This window comes from Lineus longissimus, chromosome 1, assembly GCF_910592395.1.
Source record: "Lineus longissimus chromosome 1, tnLinLong1.2, whole genome shotgun sequence".
Classification (NCBI taxonomy): domain Eukaryota; kingdom Metazoa; phylum Nemertea; class Pilidiophora; order Heteronemertea; family Lineidae; genus Lineus; species Lineus longissimus.
The window spans coordinates 28,654,324-28,666,874 of NC_088308.1; the positions used below are offsets into that span (position 1 = coordinate 28,654,324).

At 41.3% G+C, this 12,551-nt stretch overlaps 1 protein-coding gene across 3 annotated transcripts in view; it reads left to right on the forward strand.

The window, feature by feature from the left end:
• The first annotated feature begins 88 nt into the window (after positions 1-88).
• Positions 89-12,551, forward strand: part of LOC135496201 (cadherin-23-like) — a 30,083-nt gene continuing 17,620 nt past the window's right edge. For 2 of the 3 annotated variants that reach the window (XM_064785400.1, XM_064785382.1), the window contains exons 1-18: positions 89-240; positions 578-655; positions 1,547-1,633; positions 1,888-2,033; positions 2,395-2,454; positions 3,032-3,151; positions 3,526-3,660; positions 5,484-5,621; positions 5,910-6,044; positions 6,269-6,365; positions 6,532-6,677; positions 7,013-7,192; positions 7,460-7,624; positions 7,995-8,171; positions 8,396-8,463; positions 9,918-9,932; positions 11,683-11,929; positions 12,327-12,481. In XM_064785400.1, coding sequence (XP_064641470.1) covers positions 598-655; positions 1,547-1,633; positions 1,888-2,033; positions 2,395-2,454; positions 3,032-3,151; positions 3,526-3,660; positions 5,484-5,621; positions 5,910-6,044; positions 6,269-6,365; positions 6,532-6,677; positions 7,013-7,192; positions 7,460-7,624; positions 7,995-8,171; positions 8,396-8,463; positions 9,918-9,932; positions 11,683-11,929; positions 12,327-12,481 — 2,129 coding nt within the window. In that variant the 5' untranslated portion in view covers positions 89-240; positions 578-597. The remainder of the gene's footprint in view (positions 241-577; positions 656-1,546; positions 1,634-1,887; positions 2,034-2,394; positions 2,455-3,031; positions 3,152-3,525; positions 3,661-5,483; positions 5,622-5,909; positions 6,045-6,268; positions 6,366-6,531; positions 6,678-7,012; positions 7,193-7,459; positions 7,625-7,994; positions 8,172-8,395; positions 8,464-9,917; positions 9,933-11,682; positions 11,930-12,326; positions 12,482-12,551) is intronic. The other variant, XM_064785390.1, reaches the window with a different exon arrangement.

The following is a 12,551-nucleotide window of genomic DNA, read 5'->3' on the forward strand; positions in this document are numbered from 1 at the left end:
TGGCTGGAACAAGAATGAAATGTTTATGCTTGGCTGAACCTACATGAACCCGTGAGATGATAATTTCAATTGGAATTTCAATATCGGGCCTCCTATTCAACATCTCAATAGACTGAGTCCTTTCTTCTGTGTATGTTGGTAGGCCTATGTCCAACATGCATCATTGACATTTGGTGGATTTAGGCCAGATTGACATTATGGAATAACAATTTAGGCAGGGCATCTTTCGAAGGATATAAGGTAAAGATATCAACTTTTAACATCAAAGTTTGATTTTTTTGGGAAATGTCCGTGTACATGTTAGGTTTTTTCTTCCTCAAGAATGTTCTTCTTCCCTCAGTATTAAACTGTGTCAAGAGTTCCCTAGACTGCTAGGTCTGTTAGACCTTTCAAATCTGCTGCATTTTTCAATGAAATTTTCTCTTGGTAGCTTGTACATAGTAATATCTTGTTATAACAAATCCTGAGAAATCCCGCTTCTACTCTTTGATTATACATATAGAGTGTCGCAAAAAATGTTTCATCGACCCAGCGATGAAGTCTGTTCGTTGTGAAAGGGTAACTTATTTCATTGCAGAGATTTAAATACTACCCACCATGGCTCCAGCCATCAGTCAGTTGATCCAATGGCAGGTGCTGGTCGTCCTCTTCCTCGGTAAGTTTGATACTTTCATCAACTCCCACATTGTGACAGTCACATACAAAAAGAACATCCTTCTTGGAGACATGTCTTCTGAAGACCAGTCTGAGATGGTCTCCTCAGAAGAAGAGTCCAGCAGCTCTGAAGAGAGGCATCTGTTTTTCTGAAGACAGTCTTCTCCAAAAGACAAGCTCCTCCTGGGTGACATTTGTCTCCAGCTAGGCCTATATTGTGAAAACTGATCTCACAAAGGCCCGGTTGTCCCTATTGTTTTGACACATTCTGTGAAGCAGCAGTTCCAAGGGCAATCACCTTCAAAGACATGCTTTCCTTGTTAAGTTCAAGACAGATTGGTTTCCACAGGGCCCTCTTTACGTTTTCAGTCCCAGTCCAGGGGGTGGTAGGCTCTCTGGGGGGGGGGGGGCAAAACACCAAAAACACGTTTTTTTTCGGCCATGTTTGGGAGGCCTGTCGTTCTGAAGACGAACTCAAGTGACAGTATGTTCAAGCTACAGCTGAATAAAGTTTCTTTCAAAGACAAGGTCCTTGTATGTTGGTTGTTAGAGACTTGGTCTGTCGACTGATGCGGTTAATCTCCGATCGTCCTTGCATTGCATATTTCCCCTCTTCTGCTCTTACTACATGTGACTTATAGACTTGCCCTGTTCACAGTAGTCATATGAGATATGGAGAGACAGTGGTAGTTGGGAGAAATTGCTTTTTACAGGAGTAAAAATGTGATGTAATTTCTATTCAAGTTGAAGCAAGGATGGCCACAGGAGTTGTCCATCACTCCCGACAGAAAGTAAACAAAAGTTTCCCAGAGCAAAGTGCACTACCATCTCCTGCTGGCGACTGGACTCATGCTGTATTATTTTCCCAATATTGTCCTTGTTCCTTTTTCAGCTTGCCATGTCATGTCACAGCGTTTGGTTTGGGCACCTAATGGCGAACCGCCCGGACGTTTAGAAGTTCTGGAGAGTGCTTCTGAAGGTATGGGCACTCCCCAATGGCAGAGTGAAGGTCTATTTGGGGACAGAACTAAATCCAAAGTCTTCCAGCAGGACTTGCAAAGGAGGTCCAACGAAGACCTTCTTTATAACAGAAAATGGCATTAATGTATGACCCAAACTCCGAGAGTAACAATTCTTTATAGGCAAATGCTGTCACTCCATCAAATCTACTACTATAAGAATGCACTAGTACCTTCGCTGGCATAATGTCTTCTCTTTATTTCTAATGACAAGGTGCTGTTGTATGGTGCTGCATTGAGGCTGTTACCATGGGAGTTTCCTCGTCCAATCCAATTACATACACTGTCGACTCGACCATTTTCAAAATTGGTGGAGCGAACAATAATGCGTTGGAGCTTCGTGCCCCACTTGATAGAGAGGTATGTAAGCTCAGGACCAGCTCAATACACACTAATTGGGGAATATACCCTAACCTACTGTACAAGAGTTGTCAATTGTTTCAAGGCGCAATCGAAACTGACTGAGCCATCCTTCTTCAGATGAAGGACTGACTCGGTTTTGCCTCTAGGATTTTATGGGTTATTTGAAGATGTCTCCGAATAACACACAGTTGGTAGGTCAATAGCCAGTATTGGCAAATTAAAAAAACACACCCATATGAGGATTTGTATCAATTTTCATATAACCATAATGAAATTCCATCATGTCGAAGTGATACAAATACACTGCTGAAACTGTTGCATTTTCTGCCGTCTTATTCCGTTTTGGCTTGATTTGCAGGAGACAGGTACTGTCAAGCTACGTCTGTCAGCCAACACCAAAACCAACTCAGGAGATCCGGTAACTTTTCATTTCCTTTTACATGTAGTGCAGGTGTCCTCTTTAAATGAGTCTGTGACGTCAAACATGATTGTTTATTCCTTACTGTGTACATTCCACTTGATATAACTGGTCATTACAACTGGTGACCAACCAATAGAATTTACTGTCTTGTAGAAAGGTTTTGATTTGAAAGACTTGGTGCATGTCTGGTTCTTCCAGCTTCATTCCAAAGCTATCCTGACATCATGTATTGCCTGCCAACTCACTGAGACAAGGGCACATCATGTTTTTGGACCAAAAGCAGCTTTCCTATTTATATTACATTAGACAGGTCATAGATCTTGAGGCTGGAGCTTCTCTCTGGTGGAGTCATTCAAACTGCCTTAGCATCAGAGATCTTGAGGCTGGAGCTTCTCTCTGGTGGAGTCATTCAAACTGCCTTAGCATCAGAGATCTTGAGGCTGGAGCTTCTCTCTGGTGGAGTCATTCAAACTGCCTTAGCATCAGAGATCTTGAGGCTGGAGCTTCTCTCTGGTGGAGTCATTCAAACTGCCTTAGCATCAGAGATCTTGATGATTGTGTTTGTTTGTTTTAGGTCGTACTTGACCATGACATCTACATCGCCATCGTTGATGTCAATGACAATGCCCCCGTGTTTACAATACCAGGGGCCAACGGTGCTGGATACAAGGAGTTTTCCACCGAGATCAAGGAGGTAACATATAATTGCATCAAGGCTGATGATTATGAAATTTAAGACTAAGAGTTTTGCATCATGATGTAATGCCTTGTCATTATGATAAGCTTAGTTCAGAGAAAACCTGTTGAATATGCTAAGAGTACCAGCCTAATGCTATTATGTGTGTTGGAGGTTCTACTGTTGGCTATTGCCCTAAAGCAATACTTTACCTAATTTGCATCTGTCTCGCCGAAGAATCAAAAGTGTACATCCATAATTTCAAAACAAAACAAAAAGCTCTTTTCCTTAGTGATTTATATGTCAGTTCATGATGATGAATTATCTATGGCACCAGAGCACCCTAACCAGCAGAGAAACATTTCAACTGACCTACTGTCTTACCATTACAGGACACCAAGGTTAACACCACGTTCTACGCTAATAAGATGTGGGGCATTGATCGAGATGCCTCGTCAACCTTCAGTCGGATTGTTTTTTCTTGTGATGCCGATGGTGATCAGAATCAAGGCAACAATTCTGTAGAGGTAGGTGTTGGTAGCTTCTGCCTTCTCTGGTTACTGGAGAGGTAGGTGTTGGTAGCTTCTGCCTTCTCTGGTTACTGGAGAGGTAGGTGTTGGTAGCTTCTGCCTTCTCTGGTTACTGGAGAGGTAGGTGTTGGTAGCTTCTGCCTTCTCTGGTTACTGGAGAGGTAGGTGTTGGTAGCGTCTGCCTTCTCTGGTTACCGGAGAGGTAGGTGTTGGTGGCTTCTGCCTTCTCTGGTTACTGGAGAGGTAGGTGTTGGTAGCTTCTGCCTTCTCTGGTTACTGGAGAGGTAGGTGTTGGTGGCTTCTGCCTTCTCTGGTTACTGGAGAGGTAGGTGTTGGTAGCGTCTGCCTTCTCTGGTTACCGGAGAGGTAGGTGTTGGTAGCTTCTGCCTTCTCTGGTTACTGGAGAGGTAGGTGTTGGTAGCTTCTGCCTTCTCTGGTTACTGGAGAGGTAGGTGTTGGTGGCTTCTGCCTTCTCTGGTTACTGGAGAGGTAGGTGTTGGTAGCTTCTGCCTTCTCTGGTTACTGGAGAGGTAGGTGTTGGTAGCTTCTGCCTTCTCTGGTTACTGGAGAGGTAGGTGTTGGTAGCTTCTGCCTTCTCTGGTTACCGGAGAGGTAGGTGTTGGTAGCTTCTGCCTTCTCTGGTTACTGGAGAGGTAGGTGTTGGTAGCTTCTGCCTTCTCTGGTTACTGGAGAGGTAGGTGTTGGTAGCTTCTGCCTTCTCTGGTTACTGGAGAGGTAGGTGTTGGTAGCTTCTGCCTTCTCTGGTTACCGGAGAGGTAGGTGTTGGTAGCTTCTGCCTTCTCTGGTTACTGGAGAGGTAGGTGTTGGTAGCTTCTGCCTTCTCTGGTTACTGGAGTGGTAGGTGTTGGTAGCTTCTGCCTTCTCTGGTTACTGGAGAGGTAGGTGTTGTTTGCGTCTGCCTTCTCTGGTTACTGGAGAGGTAGGTGTTGGTAGCTTCTGCCTTCTCTGGTTACCGGAGAGGTAGGTGTTGGTAGCTTCTGCCTTCTCTGGTTACTGGAGAGGTAGGTGTTGGTAGCTTCTGCCTTCTCTGGTTACTGGAGAGGTAGGTGTTGGTAGCTTCTGCCTTCTCTGGTTACTGGAGAGGTAGGTGTTGGTAGCTTCTGCCTTCTCTGGTTACTGGAGAGGTAGGTGTTGGTAGCTTCTGCCTTCTCTGGTTACTGGAGAGGTTGGTGTTGGTAGCTTCTGCCTTCTCTGGTTACTGGAGAGGTAGGTGTTGGTAGCTTCTGCCTTCTCGGGTTACTGGAGAGGTAGGTGTTGGTAGCGTCTGCCTTCTCTGGTTACTGGAGTGGTAGGTGTTGGTAGCTTCTGCCTTCTCGGGTTACTGGAGAGGTAGGTGTTGGTAGCTTCTGCCTTCTCTGGTTACTGGAGAGGTAGGTGTTGGTAGCGTCTGCCTTCTCTGGTTACTGGAGAGGTAGGTGTTGGTAGCTTCTGCCTTCTCGGGTTACTGGAGAGGTAGGTGTTGGTAGCTTCTGCCTTCTCTGGTTACTGGATTGGAGCGATTTGCTCAGAAAGATGTTACCTTTATCCCAAATTTAAAGATGTTTGTGACACTTAAATTGCTGCAAGAATGACATTTTACATATCAGTACTTCCCCGATTCTGACTTTTTTGGGCAATTTCCAAGATGTAATTGTCAACAATTGTCATTTGTTGCATAATAGATCATACTATATACAATACATGTATAATTGAGCCAGAGCGAGTTGGATGATATTGCCAAAACTTCGCTGTGATCACCTTTTTAATACAGTAATCCTTTTATGATGCATTCATAACTTGACTTTGTTTTTGATTTTCAGGCAAAGATTGCATGTGAAACATTTAGTGTTTCAACCCAACAGTTGACAGGAAATGGCAATTTCTCCGCTCAGTTCAAACTGAAAAAAAAACTCAACTACAGGAAGATTAAACTGTACATCATGACTGTGATGTTGAATGTAAGTGGATATGCCTGTACTGATTAACCCTTTCCTAGCTTCCTATCTTCTATTGAAACTGACACCTCTCTATTAAGGACACTAGTTTTGGTCCCAAATATTTCATTCAATTTGAACTCTCTAATCAGGACACCTCTCTATTAAGGACAGTATTTGTCAGTCCCGAGGGTGTCCTTGATAGAGAGGTTTTACTTCACTCTTTTTGTCTTCTTGTCACTGTTAATTTAATAGTCATTCTAAAAATTAACTGAAGATAATGGATACTGGTACTATTTGCTTTATTTTCAGGACTTCAATGAAGATGGCACCGTCAAACATCAGGTGAATGCTTTGTTGCTTATCAAAGTGATTGACATTCAGAATGAGAGTCCAGTCTTCTACCCTCCAATCATCACAGCTAATCTCAAAGATGGCACCGAAAAGGTTAGAGAATATTATATTGTTCTTTTTGTCAAGGAAAGTTGCATGTCATTCAGCTACCGGGTCATGCAGTGATACCACCAGAGTTGTTAGGCCCAGAGCTTAACAGCCTTATACAACATTAACCATTCCATGTAAAAGTCGTCTCAAGTATTATTACCTGAGAAATGATGGTTGAAATAAATGTCTCATTTCTAAGTCATGATGTTGCATGATTTTGTTTTTAGGACGTTACTGTGGCCAATGTCAGAGCTCAAGATCAAGATATGGAGAATCCGATTGATAAAAATCCGGTTATATTGAGTATCTTGAAAGTTGAACCAGGTAAGAAAATTGACCTATGATCCTTATTAACACATCACTACTTTTGCTTAATCTAAGAAGTTACAATCATCAGGCAGACGTGGCAGGAATTAAGGCATGTTGAACTGTAAAGCATCTCGATATACAGTATATGAAAGTTGTTTTTCAAAACTTGATTTCATTTCAGCCTTAAAGAATGGTTTCTATCTGAAAGATTTTAACTGCACTAAAGGCCAGTTATTTCCGGAGAGTTACTGTAGTGCTGTAACTACCAAAGAAACCTTCGATCGTGAGATGCATCCGAATGTTGGTACATATACGATTTTTGTCCTTGTAAGTACTGCATGAAATGTATTGAAGAAGTGTCATGCTGGTTTAAAATTATTTCAAATGTGATACCTCAGAAATCTAGTCCCATTCGATCGACATGACAGGCTTGATTCCACATCTTTAACCCCTCATCCGATGGAAAGAAAAGATGGATTCTTAAAACTAAGGAGTTTAACTTTGATTGTGGATCTGAATTCTCTTTGTGTTGGCCTACATCAAAGACATGATTGGATTTGTTGCAGACAGTCCTAAAGGGGAGTGAACTGAGGTAGTCAGCACTCAAGATAATGGGTTGTGGTGCCAGGATGCCTTCATTCTTTCATCTTGATTGATTGCAGGCCAAAGAAACTTTCAAAAATGGAACACCTAATGGATATGACGCCACCTGTCAGATCTTTGTGAATATAATTGACAGCAATGACAATGCTCCGTTGATCAACCCAGCGAAAAAGACTGTGAGCATTGCAGAGGGACGCACTGATGCCTTTTTGGCACTGGAAGTTGTAGACCTGGATTTAGTGAGTTTAAACTATTTGAAGTCAAGTTTTACCAACTTGATATGATTTGAATGCCATCCTGCTGTGCTAACTGAATTGCAGTCATGTTATGGTTTGTCTCAGATAGTAGTTATGAACTGACAAATGCCTGAATCGAAGCCTATTACATGGAGCTACAAGCTGTTGGATGAGTTGCCATGTTTGCAAGAGAGCCTGAGTCCTTGATTGCAGAGAACAAAAGGTTTGTTTAATCTATTAGATTGACGCAACTAAGCAACTCTATTTCAGCCGGAAAATGGGCGTTTCAACCTCAGTCTTCAGCAGCCTAATAATAAAGCATTTAAAATCATACCGCAAAATCCACACGTTGGGCGGACCAGTGCGCAAATTACGGTGGCAAACCAGACACTCATTGACTATGAAGTACCAGCATATCGGAAACAAGTCATAAGGGTAATTCGTTTTCACACTGTCTCATCCTTATGATAATTTCAATGATAGACCCAGGGAATTCAATCTTTGCCTGTTTTGTGATACATTGTTTAGTATATCTCAAGAAATGCAGCAAGTATAGCGTTAGAGTCTTTCAATGAGACATTCTTATCTGCCTATTCACATGCAGAAACTATGCAGAGCAAATGGAAGGTTTACCCATAGGAGACACAATAGCTATCTTTCTATCTCTTAGATGAAGTTGTCAGTCAATTTCTCTGAGGCAAGGGGGTTCTTTATGATAGTAGTAATGGTATAGTATCTTCTAGTAACACCAGATCCATTTGATGAGCGATATGAGGCCCTACTTTGCTTGTTTTTTGCTTCACAGGTGATTGCTACTGAATACGGTGAAAAGGACAAAGTCAGTCCCCTTCATACTATGACAGGAACTTACACCATCAATGTTATTGATGAGAATGACAACGCACCTACATTTGCCCAGAACATTTACACGGCAGATGTGAAGGAAAACTCGCCAGCCGGAACCTCTGTCATCAAGATGACCGTAAGCTATCTTTTGATTTGACATATCCGGCTTTACCTCCCTCAACGGTCATCAAGATGACATCACCCCTACCAAAGAAGAGCATATGCTGAGAATGGAGCATGTTGAATGTGTGCTACAGATGTGCACAATGCACTTTCTTCAAATGCCAATATCGATCTCGCTCACAGTGCTTGTTGATAATGATCTGTTCTCTCTCATAGGAATCTGACTGATTATTTCAGGCAACTGATGCTGACTCAGCTACCTTTGGGCCCCTCACATATAAGATTGAAGGCGACAGCAAACACAGGTAAGAACACGTTATCCTTACTCTGCTTGGCGGTGACCTTAACCGGGGGGGGGGTCATTTTGCGTGCTCTTACATTTCAAGTCTCTCAAAAACTCAAATATCTGTAACCACATCTACCCTGTCACCAAATCTTTGATATTAGTTGAGATTTCATACTAGGTTTTGTACATGTACCGGTATTGGTTTAGTTTCTAGACAATTTCTGCACGAGATAAGATTTTTGTTTTTTTAATTTGATGTTTATCTTTCCAAACATGTGCATCAAACAATATCATTGTTATTTCAATCCTTTTTTAGTGGAAATGCCAGGTTTAAAACATAAATGCTTATGTAATTTAGCACTCTGCAGGAAGATTGAGCAAAAGGCTGTTCACATCGTCCGAAGTCAACAGTCTTCAACGCAAGCTCTCTTGGTTGACGTCTTAATATTCCTACACCTGTATTTCAGTTACACACATCACATAAACGTCACATCTTTCACCATGAGTCCTTTCGAAATGTATGAAATTTTAAACGAAGTCAATTAAAGAGAAGACAGATCAACAATAGAGGAATAACACTCATTTTCATTAACATTAATACCATTAGCATGATACAAGCGTCCAATTGCCAAGAATTAGGCCTTGGCCATATGATTTTAAGCCGTGCACCATTCACCTCATACTTTAGCAGCCATTTTCATAACCACCAACATGGTTTGCTTCACACTAGAAACTGTTCATCTTGAGCAGAGCAGCACACACCAGATATCTTTTTCAGGGTACTCTCCTGCCCTATCATTTTTATTATCATACACCTATCATTTTAACAAATGTAAATGTAAAGAACCATTCTAGAATTTCCAAGTAGGTTTTATGTATGGTGTAGCGAGCAGTTCAGCTGATCGATCTCCCCACACTCAATCACAACAACCAAGAATTTCATATTTGCATTCATTTTACAAAGGCCCTGACATAACTATTGTCCTGATATATATAACGGGGATATGTCTCGTACATCTACAGTTCACAAATTAGGCTGGTCAGAATTAGTCATGCAAAGATGCCATTGATTCCTAGCTGGTCAAACCAGTTTAGCAGGTTATGAGTGTTTCATAAACAGAGTTTTGGTGGCTTATATAGACTTGCTTTATAGTTTAATACCGGTACCTCAAGAGGAGGTTCAGTATGTATGTATTGTACGCCCAGATGTGAGTCATATAATTCAGTGGAAGGTGGTGCACATAGACCTTTGAATGATCAATGACTTTAGACATTAGTCAGTCCAAGAGATGTCACCACCTTACAGTTCCAACTCCCACTTCTCTTGATGTAATGTTAATGATGGCCTCATGACTACACCTTACAACATCTCTGTATTGTTCTACACTCACACATTGTATCCCTTTAAAGGCCCACTCTTATCACCTCATTTTAATTGATATTAATAACTTGAAATTGCTTCTTAAATTTCAGCATCGGCCATGAGCGGTAAATTATGCAACAATGCACCTTACAGTAATGCACTAAAATAAATGGAAGATTTAGTTGATGACTTTGATGAAGTCATCCTCACACTGTTTCACAGTATTTCAAAATGTGTTCGATTGTAGACATAGATACAAATGTACATGTAACAGTTTTCCGTTTAAATGTGTTTTAACCCTTTGAACCTCACAGAATCCTGAGGTACTTCCATCTTGGTTAAAAGCACTAATTGATTCAATTACATTGCTTGGGTGTCTCACCCAAACTGTGGTGCCCCCAGTTGGCTTCTAAAAACAAATACATATTTTTACTAAAATGCATCAACATTTGCTTTATTCTCTTGTACAATATCTTACAGCTACACAGTTTTTTTGGCCTTGAAAATTTTCAGAATTTTTAACTGAAAAAATTTCTAAGTCCAACTTTCTTTTTTCACCTGTTTTTTTTCTGGTCAAAATGAAGCAACATCATCAGTCCAAACATTTTTTTGGCCTTGAAAATTTTTCAGAATTTTGACTGACTCTGGTCTGAAAGATGAAAAAATTTCTAAGTCCAAATATTTTTTTCACTGGTATTTTTCTGCTCAAACCAGTAAGAAATTAGAGTTTTCAATGAACTTTCGATTATTTACTCGCATCGGCACTCTGTGACTAACTCTGTGACTAACATCAATGATCAAAACTGTTCTCCCCATGTCCACTGCAAATGACATGCATTAACATTACCCAAGGTGAGCACATGGTCCCTGGACCATTTCATTTGTCCTTTCATTTGATGACAGAAGTTTCACAACTTGTTGTGGTTCAAAGGGTTAATTCTAGGGCATACTCGTACTCAAAACAACACAAATATAGGTGGATGAGGTGAACTCATTTTAACTCATAACTCAACACTCAAGACAAGGGGTTCTTCCCTTTCAATTGTTGCCAATAGTTTACAATGTGTTCTGCTAAAACAAACTCACATCACATGAACACATGATTAAACATGCTAACATGCAATTGAGGTGTCTGCAGGTACATCCTAAAGCTAACAAGGGATTCTTGTTGCAGCGATCTGCAATTATTATTGCTTGCAACAAAAATCTCTTGAAGGGACAAGAATCTATCATTAATGCCACGACCTGCAATAAATATTGACCACAGTGAGGATCTTGTAGGTGCTCGATCTTCGCAGCGATATTTTTTGCAGGCGGTGCGATGAAAATCACTTCTTTAGGGCCGGGACACTAACATATTTGACACCAATATAATCCAAATATGATATCAGTAACTGACACATTTCAAACTACACCACACTAACACAAGTGATTATGGAGTCTAGCTGTAGGCCTACACTATGATCACCATCAAGGTCCATGTATGGTGCACCTCTTGCAAGAAATCTACACGTCCCCAAGGGTTAACTTTGGAATATTGCCGTGCCCATTATCAGCATGTGTGTCCTTCTCAAGAGACGCCAATCCTAAAACCCTTGTGGTGTGAATATGGCGAGAGATGCATTTTAGTGTAGAACGTACACTGTCAAATGGATCAATATGTAAATATGAGAAAGTGTGTGATGACATCTCATAAACCATTTCCTCTATCAAATCCCAACCTGTCCTCTAGCGATATCTTGTGAATAATAGTTGTCAGTGATCCTGGTTTGTAGCTTCAAATCAGACAACTCATCCATCTGCTTCAGAAATGTCTGCAGTTGAAGGGGGCAACTTTATCAAATGTTCTCACAATAGTTATCCTATCGTTTCCAGGTTTGCAATCAACGCGTTGACAGGATTGGTCACTGTGGCTGCCGGAGCTGAAAATATTGATTATGAAGTTCAGCCAAAGTTTAACATCTTTGTTGTTGCCACGGACAAAGGGAAGAAGGAAGTTACGGTCACGTTAGAGATTAACGTAGTCAACGAGAACGACGTCAATCCAGTCTTTGAGAAGCTTATCTATCATACGAAGACTATTGAGAAGACGACTGTGATGAACCCTCAAATTGAAGTCTCGGTGAGTGTGGCCAGGGACGGCAGTGTAGTGCTGAGATGCAGTTTTCTGATCATGGGATCATTGGTAAAAAAAGTATGCAAAGGGACTGTGTTGGTAAACCCAGTTATGAAAATATTGAGTTGAGGGCTGCGTGTCAACTATGACATCATGAGCTCTTCAAACAGTATTGGTTGATTTGTAGTTGTTTAGGATGAAACTGGGGACCCCGGAGGAAATGTGGGCCTTCACCCTCTCAACCACAGGAGTATACTGGGACCAACTAGGAATCGAACCCAGGACCTCAGAGGTGAAAGGCGATGATGTTTCCACTGCACCACACTGACAGCCCATATTGGGTGGTATGGATTTCTTTTAGTATCAACATATTTAGTAAAGTACATGCCACTTCCATCTTCAGGCCACTGATGATGAGATCAAGACAAACAAAGTGTTCTACAGTATCATTGATGGCAACACTAAAGATAATGCGTTTGTGGTGGGCAGGAACAGTGGAGTCTTATCACTGAAAAGGCCTTTGAATTATGCGGAGGCACCTGCTGGTACATTAGGATTGTGAGTAGTCTTTATCTTAGGGGCGCTGTTGCTCTGCGGAGGTTGCTTTTAATAGCTAAATAAGTGAAAT